This window comes from Saccostrea cucullata, unplaced genomic scaffold (genome assembly GCF_032062105.1).
Source record: "Saccostrea cucullata isolate Sc308-1 unplaced genomic scaffold, CSIRO_AGI_Scuc_v1 ctg13840, whole genome shotgun sequence".
Taxonomy (NCBI): domain Eukaryota; kingdom Metazoa; phylum Mollusca; class Bivalvia; order Ostreida; family Ostreidae; genus Saccostrea; species Saccostrea cuccullata.
The window spans coordinates 1-13,545 of NW_026920049.1; the positions used below are offsets into that span (position 1 = coordinate 1).

Sequence of the window (13,545 nt, forward strand, 5' to 3'; positions counted from 1 at the left end):
TGATCTAATTCTCTTTCCCGTAATTGTCGTTGTCATTGTAGTTGTTGTTGTCGTTGTTGTTCTAATTGAGCTCTTCTCTGTAATCTTTCCGCATTTCTTTTCCTAAGCTCTAATTCTCGCTCTTTATTTTCATCAAGAATTTGATGTAATTCTCTTGCCCTTCTTTTCCATTCTAATAATCGCTGAGCATGTAACTGTTTTTCTCTAGTAGAATCCATGACCCACCACAGGTAGGGAGCTGGCTCTGACTGTAGAATGAGCCGAAAGTAAGAGAAAAGCCGTATTTATACAGTGGATGACGTCACAATGCATAGGTAAGCATATTTTTTGCACACGGCCCTAAACAAACTTGAATCGCTGCCAACTATTTACCTGTGTAGTCAGCATAAAAAAAACGTAGGTTAAACGTATTTTTTGTACAGGGCCCCTACAGATGATGCAACAGGTATAAAAGTCGCTGCCAAAATCGTAGTAGCAGCAGCGTATTGTGTATAATGTAAACACAGTGTAAACACCCCCCCGTATTTAGGGGGATTATATGTACTGAATCGACCCGGCTATCCCCCAGGGGCTGCACTCTCTTGACCCACCTATCCCCCCCAGGGGATGCACTCAGTTGAACCGGCTATCCTCCCCCAGGGGCTGCACTCAGTTGACCGGGCTATCCCCCCAGACCCAAAAGTGCACTCAGTTGACCTCGCCATCCAGGCGTCTTATACTACTAACGGACGTGTACATCATCGTGTGTCTTTGTGAACATGAACATTAGATCTACATGATGACTGTAATGATGTGACAGATTCAACAGCACACACCTTCCGTCTTTCTTTCTGGCTTTGAAGACTTATATGAAATTTCCATATTTCTGCTTGAAATTTAAAAAAAATATATATACCAATTATATAAATTATACAGATATAAAAATACAATTAAAGCGGGAACTTACTAGTTTTTTATCGATTGTATTGATTTTTAAAATATGCCCGAAATAAATAATTACTGAGGAAGTACACTGCTGTAACGGGGATTTCATTGAAAGTTTTAAGATGTAAGTTTACGTTATTAGTATTTAACACGTGCACTGTTTATCATATAAAACTTTAAAAAATACTAGGGTTACAGTCCACTTTACCTTGACTTTCGACCTACTTTGCAAAATATATTGCAGAGGGTTGAATTTAATTTATCTCTTTTGAATTTAGAGCGGCGTTGTTTTGATAAATCGCTTTTTTATAGAGGCCCTACAAGTTTCTAAGCTCATTATAATGTATACTTTGACACTGTATGAAAGACAGCAGCCACAAAAACGGAAATATAAATAAATAATATGAAAATACATCGGAATTCCAAAATGAATGGTGTAGGATTACAATTGTGGTAAAGACAGACTGAAGTCGCGTCTATGCGGAAGACATCGGACAGTCGGACCTGACCGATGTGCAGTGCCTCTAGATCTGGTTCGATTCGTCATTTTCTACACCGGACCGGAATGTCCGATGTCTCAGGGTAAAAAAAAATAAATTTTGCCGACATTGCTGTATAATATCTTTTGTATCCCAGATCGTATTGATTGTAAAGAAACTTACATGCATTTATTTCGTCATAAAACTTCTTTGCTGAGCGAAGACTGTGGCTTATTTGCATAACTTTTCCTTAACAATGTTTCCATAAAATAGTGAAATTATAATTAAAATACTTTTTATTTTTCTATACAATGCTATATACTACCTAATTTTTTCCAAATGAGATATTTATAAGAATTAATCTTAATAGCGTTAATTAAAAAATATATATATCTGCTTATTGTTAATTTGTTTAAAACGTTCATATTTTTCTTACTCGTTCACATTATCCTTTTCCCGTAAAATTTGTCATTACGCGGATTTTTTTCATGATTGTGACGTAATATAAGCGAAGGAGCTGACGTCATTAAATCAGAATAAACCTTTTCGCGATAATTCTCGCACATGCGCATAAACGCTTCCGGACGGCAACATCCGCATTCCTGTGATATTGACATTAGGCTTAGCAACACAGTCAACAATAATGTCAAAGCGCGAAAATTTGAACAAATTAAGGGTAAATTCGCTGAAAGAAATAGCTCACGATCAAGGAATAGAAATTAAGAAGAAGAAAAAAGAAGATCTAATTAGAGAAATTTTGACTAGCCAAGTGCCATTGATCGACTTAACACCAGTGACCAAGTCTAAAGAAGTCCTAGCAGAATGTATCTCACCAGCAACAGGAGAAAACGAGAATTTGCCACCTTATAACGCTGTACATTACAAGATACAGGACCAGTCACAGATTCCAACCATTTCATTTTCTGATATATATAACTTCATGATTCTGAGACCCAAATCGACAGGAGGTAGTGTGAACAATTTTAAGGGGTTGGACAGAGCAGTGAAACATTTTGAAGCTGGCCATGTCCAGGATATTAGCGTGTCAGAGGTAAACAAACAATACAAACAATGTTTTTGTTCTGTTAAAGACATAGATCTAAATCCAGTACTCCTTTTAAGTGATAAGTGCACATTTGTATTTATGTTCATTTTCATATTTGTAAATGTTAGAATTAATAAATTGTGTTATTGTTACACTATTAATAAACTGGTATGTTTAAAATACTCTCTATTTGATTTTTAGATAAATACTAATATTATATACATCAGCGCCAAGTGCCAGGCTTCGATGAAGAAGCACCAATACCAGGTTTACTTATGTTTGTCTAGGAATGGACAGTCTGTGACTAACATACATCATGGATATTGTCAGTGTCCTGTGGGGTATGCATATTTTCAGAGTTATATGCACACAATTTTTTTTACTCCATTGATTATAACTTGATCTAAAATCTATGATATTTTTAAAATAGGCTAGGCCAGAGCTGTAGCCACATTGGGAGTTTACTCTTTGCACTGAGTCATATCAAGCCCCAGGAAAGCTGCACGAGTAAGCCCTGCAAATGGGTAGTACCCAAAGGAAGATCTAAAAAACCCACTGGTAAGTAAATTTTTTTATAGTCAGATTGTTAACAGATAACAAAAAAAACATATGAACTTTGAAGCTCTTTAACTGGCAAGTAACACATAAAACGAATATAAACAGGTCCATTAGAAACCTTGAGGTCAAAAGCAGATAAAATGGACACTGAAACCAGTGATATAGAGGATACTTCATTTGACCCTCGCCATACCACAGACAGAGACTTCGACATAAATGCTACATTGCTTCAACTGAGAAATTTAAAGGATATTTTCCCAAGTACAGGTACAGCTAGGTTTGAGAAGGAAAATGTGAGAAAACAAATTTTTAAATGCCGAAACAATTTACCTAAAACGTGATACAAACATACTTAAGACTTTTAATTTCTATGATTCTCATGTTATTGAACAAAATGAAAATTCAGGTATGAGCCATTTGTGGAACATCCCAGATGATGCCCCTGTAGCTGAGAGGGAGATTGAGGTTGAGACATATGAGGATCCATTGGAAATGGCTTCCTAAGCATTGATCTTGTCAAATGAGAACTGTAAGAAAAAATAGGAATTACACTGTATATAGGAAAATATCTTTATGCATCATGAACATCAGATTCATTCATATACATATCATTACAGTGCCAATCCCAATTTCAATTGACGAAAATTTGAGCGCCTATGTTGAAGAAAGAACTAAAGGTCAAAGAAAATGTTCCCTTTGGACCGAACTCCACAAAGGAAGAATTACGAGTTCTCTTTTTGGAGCTGTTTTACATGCTGGACCTAACCCACGTAGTCTTGTGGACCAAATTATACATGGATCCAGTTTACAAAGGTTTAATGGAAATTAAAATATTAATAAAATATTAAATATATGAATAACTAGATACGATCTCGTTGCGAGCAACGAGAGGTCTTCCGTCCGTTTTAGGAAAAGAAACCCACGTAAAATCGAGCTGAAAAGAGATTCAAAATTTTTGTCACAAGGAGGATTGAACCCATGTCGCCAACGTGAATGCGCTTTTTTTTTTTTTTTTTTTACTTTTTTATCCCCAACGCGCTAACCATTAAGCTATTGGGAGTACTGCTCTAAACATACTTGTGTATACTTTTGCAACAGTTCACCTGTCTAAGAATTGTAAAAAAGCATTCATAATTTCGCGCCAAACGCCACGAGTAAATATTTCACGCCTTTTCTTTGGACTGATCTATTAAATAGGTATGATAGCTTCAATTAAATTTTAAAAATTAAACATTCTTAGCGCCTTTATTTTATTTCGACGTTAAGAAAGTATATGTAACACATTATACACATTACATATTGTATCTAGCCCAGTTACACTAAAGCAGTGAAACGGAAATAAAGTTTTAAGATTGACACTCAGTTGCAACTTACTACTGTAACGTGTCGGACCTGAGCGGTCAGTAGGCCCGTGCTCGGATTACCGAGTTTTACTGGGGATATGATTGAATACAATATATACAGATAACAATATGACACCTGCCTGGTGTCTTTAAATCAAAATGACCTAAGTGCTTTGTACAATTATATATCTTCAGTTAATACCGGCACCTGCCTGGTGCCATATGACAATTGCCTCACTATACAACTGACTATATAAGTCAACAGCCACCTGCCTGGTGCCTCTTGATTTAGCCTTTAACACCTGCCTGGTGTCTTACTGCTTACCAAGTTGCCTATATAACTCTAGCCAAGTAGCTAAAATATACTTACACAGTATTTAACTTTGTACATGTAAGAGCTTCTCTGTCCTAATGGCAAACCTATAGCTAACGTCACACAGCTATATTTTAACTAGTTACTGACTACGGCAACTTTGCACAATTCGATTTGATCGATACACTAATTGGTTTCTGTACCAAAGTGAAGACACAAGCCAATTGGCTGTACTGCCCCTTTGTACCTCAACTTAATCAATGATCATAAGTTATCAGATATCATATTGATAAAATACAACAGACTGCCTTTCTTTTGGCAACACTATTATTATTTTCTAACAGAACATCATTTATCAATAATACTTGTATAATTCTTCTGTCAATTGACCAATTAATTACAATATTTACATTGATTATCTATTATAATATAAACAAGTAACGGGAGGTAACTCCTCCAACCATTTCACTACTACGTGAGAGTCGAAGTAGTGTTTTACATTTCATGTATCCTTATATCAGAATCGTTTAATCAAACGCTCAGCTGCCTCCATAAACCCCTACTCGCGAAATGGCGGAGTTGACAGAGACATCCGCCATTTTGGTCCCGCTTCAGATTTTCAAATGTTAATATCTAGAATTCAGACTAACCAATATCCAAACAACTTATATAGTAAGCATCAATCAAAGGGTCTCTATTATCATTCCAAAAATAAATAAAAAATATTGAAAAACAAAAAAGTTAGAAAATGCGATTTTTTCAATTCATTTCTCCTAACGACAGGAAGTACCGACGACGAACAAAAAGTCGCGTCCTGGATAGTATATATCACGATCTATAATCCCTGAAAGTTTCATGCTGATATCTTTTACCGTTTTTGAGTTTAATCGCGGACAAAATGTCATTTTAATTTCAGGAAATTGTCCATAACTTGGCACCGGAAGCGAATTTCAAAAAAATCTCCCGGATATATAAAATTCATGTTACTACACATCAGTTCTGAAAATTTCTCGTCATTCCTTCCAGTAGTCTTCGAGAAATCGCGTGCACAAAATTAGAAAGTCAAAAAAATAATAAAAAGAATAATAACTAGGAGACTTATTGTTCACAGAACAATAAGAGGTCTTTCCACCTTCTTTGAATTTTAATTTTGTTTTATATCTGACTACTTAAAACTAAATTCCATGAATAAGAAATCAAAATTGTCTTAAAGGATAGAAAAAAATGAAAATAAAAAAAATTTGAAATGACCTTGACCTTTGACCTTGAGAAAATGTTCAAGGTCAAAGCTCAAGGGTCACAATGCAATTGACCCCATGCTTCTACGACTTATAGTTTTTAAGTTATAAAATATAAGGTTAAATAGTAAGTACAAAGACGTTAAAGGGCTATAACTCATATAAGGGGTCATCAGATCCTTTCGCACTTATACAGTGAAGTTATGCCTCAAGATCCTAAAGACATTAGTGAAGGTTTGGTGTCTCTACGGTCTACAGTTTCCGAGAAGTAGCGATTACAAGGTTTTTCGCACAAGGGGCAATAACTTTTAAAAGGGTTAATGTTAGGGAACAAAAATGAAATATCTAAAATAGTTTTAACAGTACATATTATTGGTGCAAAGACATTAAGTATATGTTTAAAGACAAAAGAGATATAAAAAGAGCGTAATTTCTCAAATTTTGAATGACCTTGACCTTTGACCTTTGCATAAATTTCATGATCAAAGGTCAGTGAATCTTTTGCAGTTGGTCCCATGTATCTATCACTTCCCGTTTTGAAATTTTTTTTTTATTTTTAAAATTAAAAAAGTTTCAGGGGCAATAACTCATTGAAGGGGTCACCGAATACTTTCGCAATGGAAGATTCCAGAGTCCTCTCAATTAGTCGAAGACTTTAGTGAAGGTTTCATATTTCTATGGTTTACGGTTTCGAAGAAGTAGCGATAACAAGGTTTTTCGCAAGAAGGGCGATAACTTTTAATAGGGTCAATCTTAAGGAATACGAATTAAATCATTAAAATAGTTTTTAGAGTACATATTAATGATGCTAATACAGTTTGTATATGTTAAAAAGACAAAAGAGATATAAAAAGAGCTTAATTTCTCAAATTTGGAGTGACCTTGACCTTTGACCTCTGCATTAATTTTATGATCAAAGGTCAATGAATCTTATGCAATTGGTCCCATGTCTCTATCACTTCTCGTTTTGAAAATTTTTAATTATATCTAAAATTTAAAAAGTTTCAGGGGCAATAACTCATTGAAGGGGTCACCGATTACTTTTGCAATGAATAGATTCCAGAGTCCTCTCAATTAGTCAAAGACTTTAGTGAAGGTTTCATATTTCTACGGTTTACGGTTTCGAAGGAGTAGTGATAACAAGCATTTCTTGCGAAAGGGGCAATAACTTTGAAAGCGGTCATAGTTCATAAGCGTTGGGTCAAATTTGTTCATAACTTTTAATGACCTTTACGATGAACAAAAAGTCTTTTCGATAAATGTCAAAACAATAAATCAGCGGAAGAAAAATAATAGGAATAATAATAAACATAAGCAAATCAATAGGTCTTTCCACAGAAAGGTGGAAAGACCTAATAATAACTAGATACGATCTCGTTGCGAGCAACGAGAGGTCTTCCGTCCGATTCAGGAAAAAAAACCCTTATAAAATCGAGCTGAAAAGTGTTTTTAAAATTTTTGTCACAAGGAGGATTGAATCCAGGTCGCCAATGTGAATGCGTTTTTTTCTCTATGATAATTATCCCCAACACGCGAACTATTAAGCTATTGGGAGACCTGCTCTAAACATACTTGTGTATACTTTTGCAACAGTACACCTGTCTAAGAATTATAAAAGGCGGGCCACTTTTCATAATTTCGCGCCAAACGCCATGAGTAAATATTCGCGCATTCTCTTGGGATCTTGGCACCAGATAAAAATTTTGGACTGATCTATTAAATAGGTGTGATAGCTTCAATGAAATTAAATAAACAAAATGTTATTGTCCCTTTATTTTATTTCGACGTTAAGAAAGTATATTTAACACATTGTACACATTACATATCGTATATAGCCCAGTTTCAGTGAAGCAGTGAAACGGAAATTAAGTTTTAAGATTGACACTGAATTGCAACATATTACTACGTGAAATCCAAGTAGTTTTTTACATTTCATGTATCCTTATGTCAGAATGGTTTAATCAAACGCTCAGCTGCCTCCATAAATCCCTACTCGCGAAATGGCGGAGTTGACAGAGACAGCAGCCATCTTGGGCCCGCTTCAGATTTTCAAATATTAATATCTAGAGTTCAGATTAACCAATATTCAAACAACTTATATAGTAAGCATCAACAGAAGGGTCACTATTAATATTCCAAAAATAAATAAAAAATATTGGAAAACAAAAAAGTTAGAAAATACGCTTTTTTCAATGCGCATCTCCTAATGACAGGAAGTATAGACGACGAACGAAAGGTTGCGTCCTGGTTAGTATCTTTCACGATCTATAATCCCTGAAAGTTTCATCTTGATATCTTTTACCGTTCTTGAGATAATCCGAAGACAAAATGTTTTAAAATCAGGAAATGTCCCGTAACTTGGCACCGGAAGCGAATTTCCAAAAAATCTCTCGAAATAAAATAACTTCAAATAATAACACACTGTTTCAATAAATTTCATGAAAATCCACCCAGAAGTCTTCGAGAAATCGCGTGCACAAAATTAGATGGGCGGAAAAATAATAATAATAATAAGAAACAGTGGAATCACTATAAGGTCTTCCGTGAAGATGGAAGACCTTAATAATAATAAGAAACAGTAGAATCACTATAAGGTCTTCCGTGAAGACGGAAGACCTTAAAAATAATTGTAAAAATTCACATTAAACAAATTAATTCAGCATTTCAACCAATTTATATTTTTAAATATTAATTATTCTATACATCACAGGTATCAGACGCTTCCTCGTCCAGTCCAGTGGGGTGTAGACCATGAGGAAGAAGCGGTCAGAGACTACCTGACACTGCAGAATGCTGTCTCTGATGTAACAGTGGAGGCTGCAGGGCTCACTATTTATCCATTCCATGCCTTTTTAGGTGCCAGCAGTGATGGGTGGATTTGTGAAAAGTCTATGCCATTGGGGAGTCAAAGAGGGGTACTGGAGATTAAGTGCCCGTACTCAATCTCTAATGAAATAATTATAGAAAAAGAGGTATTTTTTCATATTACTTTGTATTAATGTCTTTCATTTTGTCAGTTTTAAAGTTAACATAATTTTTTTAACATTTTGTTTATACTATTTATAGGTCCATGAGCTAGCTGGAAAAGAGGGGTTCTGTCTGGAGAATACACCCGAAGGACCGCGTTTGAACCGTAGCCACAAGTACTATGCTCAGATCCAAGGAGAGATGGCAATAATGGGGTGTCCTTGGGGTGATTTTGTTGTTTGGACAGCTGCCAAGGACAGCAACTGTTTTATAGAGAGAATTATTTTCGACTCTGAGTTTTGTACTCATATGATGCCAAAACTAGTTGAATTTTTTGTTCACCACATCTTGCCTTTTTATAAATGTACTGAGAATTAATTCACTTCCTGAGCCAATGGCTATATGTGAGCATTACCTAATGATCAAAAAGTGTTCAGCTTCTGTCATTTGTATACATTTGTTCACATTTTTGAATTTTTCTCCATCCACTGGGTGAATTTCAACATACCAGTTACTTGCCTTATTAAAGGATCCTTGGGTAAAGGGGAGATAATTAAGAATTAGTGTTGATTAGGGGGTATCAAAGTAATGCAGAAATATAAAGGAAATGTCTTTTAAAATCTTTTTTTCAAGAATAGCAAATGCATGATAATTAAGTCATATTAATCCAGGTAGTGTAGATCTAAGTATAGTTTAAGTTCAAGTATATGGTAACACATGCATAAATTATTGTAAAAAAAAATCACATTTGCACCTATATATAGTGAAAGTGAAAGAAAGGAAAATCAATATGGATTCAGGTAATATTTATTTTTCAATGTAATTTTTTTTTCACATTAATCACATTCCTTGCTGTTATGGATTTTTTTGTAACATGAATTCAAATTTGATTTAAAAGAACAAAATATTATTTATTTTCATACATTTAAATCTGTTCAACTTCATAGACTGCATGAGTATGTAGTATACTGTTCAAAACATATGGTATCTGCTAAAAGTATAAATGAGATCAACATATAACACAAAAATAATTTAAAGAAAAATTGAGTTTTATGACCTTTTAAATTTTAATCTCTGTCAGTATGATTCATCCATAATTTTTGTGTAGAACATTTTTTAGGTACCTTAAATATGAACAAAACCTCCAATACTCAAAATATCTTGAACACAGTAATTCAATCATTTGGAATTATAACAACCAGCAACACCAATTGCAAGTTTATATTATGTCAAAATGTATTCTAAAAATTTTGTTTTGTGTAATTTTTAACATTTCATTCCAGAAACCAATGCCATCCATGTAATTCATTGGGCTTTTCCATTTTAAAATACAAAATGATTTAAAGGCATCATTTCAATCTTAAGATTTTTCTCACAATAGATACTTCAGAACCAATAGAGAAATGGACATTATTTTGTGTACATCAAAGAATTTCCAGATAATATCAATTGGTTGATAAGGCTCTCTTGAATTATATAGTTTATAAAACATAGCTTTTATTATTGTTTTTTGTACAGGTTAGGATGAACCTTTTTGTACAAATACATGTGTATACTGAAAGCCCTTTTATAACATTGTTATGCAAACATTAAAATTGAAGAGTTGCTCCCCTTTAGACATCTCATTCAGTTTATAGAAGAAAATATTACATACTGGTAGTGGTTACATTACTTATGATACCAAATAATGTTAACATGTATGAGTGATTTCTTAACTATTTTCAAAATATCTTTAAAAGTAACACAAATTATGACATTGGCAATTCAAGAGATTTTCAAAATAATTACAGGATACTCTAGTCTACTCTGATATCTCCATTGCAGGAATGCCTGGCAAGATACCTCATATTTTGTGAGGAATCTTCTTTCTTTGTGTGAAAGTTACAATTTAATAATTCAATGACAAGCTGTATTGAGAAAAATTTTATATTAGTGTGAAAATTGTTGTCAATATCTAAAATGAATATACACCATATATCTAGACTAAGAGTATTCCAACTAAAATTTGATACATTGAATTTTGTTAAACATTGTATATAGCAAAGTTATTTACCAGAGGAACATCAAGATTTGTGAGCCAACATACAACTTGAAACATTTTAGTCAAAAGAGGCTTAAGAGTAAGTGGCATAACACCATCAAAGATATGAAAATTCTTTACTCTGCCTATGCTTCTCTCAACATGAATACGCAGAGAAGAGATATCTTGGGTTTCAAAAACTTCATCCGTAGAGAACTGTGGTGCACTTCCTCTAAAGGGTGGAATGTTTAACTTGCATTTCTTTTTCTCCAACAAATCCCTAATGGTAAAACCTTTATCAGCCATAACACTATCATTTTCATCTAACAATTCAATTAAACCTGAAGATATTGTGAGTTCTCTATCAGATGTTTTTCCAGGCCAACCTTCAGATACAAATGTTATAACTCCAGATGGACTAATACCAATCAAAAATTTGGCATGGTATGGTGCTTGTAATTTGAAAAAGTTAAACTCTGGGTGTCAAGACAAGATGATTTTTGTATAAAAATTTCTGTACAATCTATGATAACTCGAACTGAAGGATATCTGATTTTAAATGAAGATGGCATAGTTCTTTGAATAATATCTCGAGATGGGAAAGGGTTTAAACATTTCAATTCTTGCCACAGTAGACAGATCCATGTAGAAAAATATTTTGAAAAAGTACCCTCTGAAATTTGAAATCGTTCAGCAATATCGCTGGTCAACAGTCCAACCTTCAGTCTAATAAGAACTGCAAACATCTGATCGATGTAATCCAATGCCCCTGCTGATGCTCTCTTGCGGTCAGAAGAAATATCTGTGCTTGTCCCTAGCCAATACTTCATTTTCTCTGCCTTTGGTTTTAGAAAGCTAAAAGCATGCAAAAAATTTTTGTCAGTACATGTACATGCAATTTCATAAAATTATGAAAAAAAGTTAAAAAACTGATAATAAACCCCATCATCTCAAGCCACGGACCAGAGTCCGCATATATAGCTTTCTCCTACCCGTGGCTGCTTGATCATAAAAAGAGTCATATTCTTGAATATTTACGCCTCTCTATTGTGATGTCATGTTCAGTCAGTGGCCAATACTGTTTCCATCGCAAATGAAATCAACAAATGACGTCAACAGTATACAAGACATATTTCCTATACTGCGATTGGATATTGAAAGGTCACAATAAAGTTAATCATCCGACTATGCTTTACTCGCATTGGTCAATATTTTAATGAGCTACGAAGAATTCTCTCCTCGTTCAACCAAGGCCAGAATGGGAGAGGATATCGTACATTTTAGCCGTGGTTTGTGACGATGAATAAATCCTTGCAGAAGCAATAGTAAATTTTGTACATGTTATAAACATACCTGAATAGCCACATGAATACAGCAAATGTTGGAAGTCCAGTATAAAAACGGGTCTTGGAATCATCATCTGTAATTTTCTGGAAACTCCATTTATGTTTCTTCACTTCTGTTTGGAGGTCTTTCACCTGTTTCTTTAATGAGTCATTTTCTGCCATCAAAGGGTCAGTGTCACACTGCATACCTATGGTCAGTCATGAAAAACATGTTTAAAAGAAGTGTAAAAATGCCTTGTTAAATTATTGTTATATAAGGGCAAACATTTCGCAAATGTAAATATATACTGTATACAGGGTTATTTTTCGCCCCGTGTTATTTTTGCCCTTTCATTTGGAAAGAAGTTTGCCCGGGCATTTTAAAATTGCTCAGAAAGATTTTTTAAAGATATTATACTATTTTAATACTATAAACCTAATGTATATTTGTGTATCTTTTTCCTTCTTTTGAATTTTTTTTTTCAACTAATGTAGAGGAATGTGTCAAATAAGAATAATAGATGTCCTCTAAATAGAAAATTTATTTTATACTAAAACTTAGCTCTTTACCTTTCTCTTTGAAAATCTTGATGTTAACATCATCTACAGGTAAATCTATGCAAGAGCTGTCTGTAAAAGGTGGGATATCTTCATTTGTTGTTCCTTGGTGACAATAGCTGTGAGAAAACAAGCTAAACCTGAGATGCTGCTGTAGAGTCTGTGTTTCTCTTTCCTCTTGCTCATTTAACTCCTGTTTAAAGGAAAGATTTATGAATTTGCAGTTGTTGGAAGAATAAAGACATATAACCATGGGAAATATAAAAATATGTGATCAATGTGAATTTCTATGTATATATTTTTCCCTAGGAGGTAGTGGGGTATTAGTGCTTGTGGCCTAGTCATACTTTTGGAGTTTAGACAAGAGTTGTGGAGTGTGTCTATTAGCAAGGTTCAGGGATTAAACTACAAGCTTTAACAAATTCTAACTATCAGTAATAGTAATTTTAAAAAGTTTTTGACAACATTAATTAGTGTTATTTTAAGTATATAACCTGTAAGAATTGGGTAAATAGTATGGTGTCTGATAAATTTTAAATGTCTAAATATATTTACTAGTATGTGGTATTACATAATTATAATGTGCAAGATGCACTCACACCTTGACCCTTTATAATTGCAACAATATACTTAATTAAATGTACATGATTGTATAATTAAGTAAAAAAAAAGGGAGAGATTTCAGAGAGTAAAAAATACATTAGGTAAGGGATAAGATAATGAATTATTTACAATTAAATAGGGCAACAAAGAACCTTTAGACAGTATCCATACA

The 13,545-nt window shown here is 33.9% G+C and overlaps 1 protein-coding gene and 2 pseudogenes across 1 annotated transcript; 2 read left to right on the forward strand and 1 right to left on the reverse strand.

Moving 5' to 3' along the window:
- The first annotated feature begins 1,965 nt into the window (after nucleotides 1–1,965).
- Nucleotides 1,966–3,014, forward strand: LOC134242280 (uncharacterized). Its single transcript, XM_062724372.1, has 3 exons — nucleotides 1,966–2,454; nucleotides 2,650–2,789; nucleotides 2,879–3,014. Exons 1-3 carry the CDS (start codon nucleotides 2,047–2,049, stop codon nucleotides 3,012–3,014), a joined length of 684 nt encoding a protein of 227 aa, XP_062580356.1. The 5' UTR covers nucleotides 1,966–2,046.
- Nucleotides 3,015–3,120: 106 nt separating this feature from the next.
- LOC134242290 (uncharacterized) lies at nucleotides 3,121–9,633 on the forward strand (annotated as a pseudogene).
- Nucleotides 9,634–10,663: 1,030 nt separating this feature from the next.
- On the reverse strand, nucleotides 10,664–13,060 carry LOC134242301 (uncharacterized; annotated as a pseudogene).
- Nucleotides 13,061–13,545: the final 485 nt, after the last annotated feature.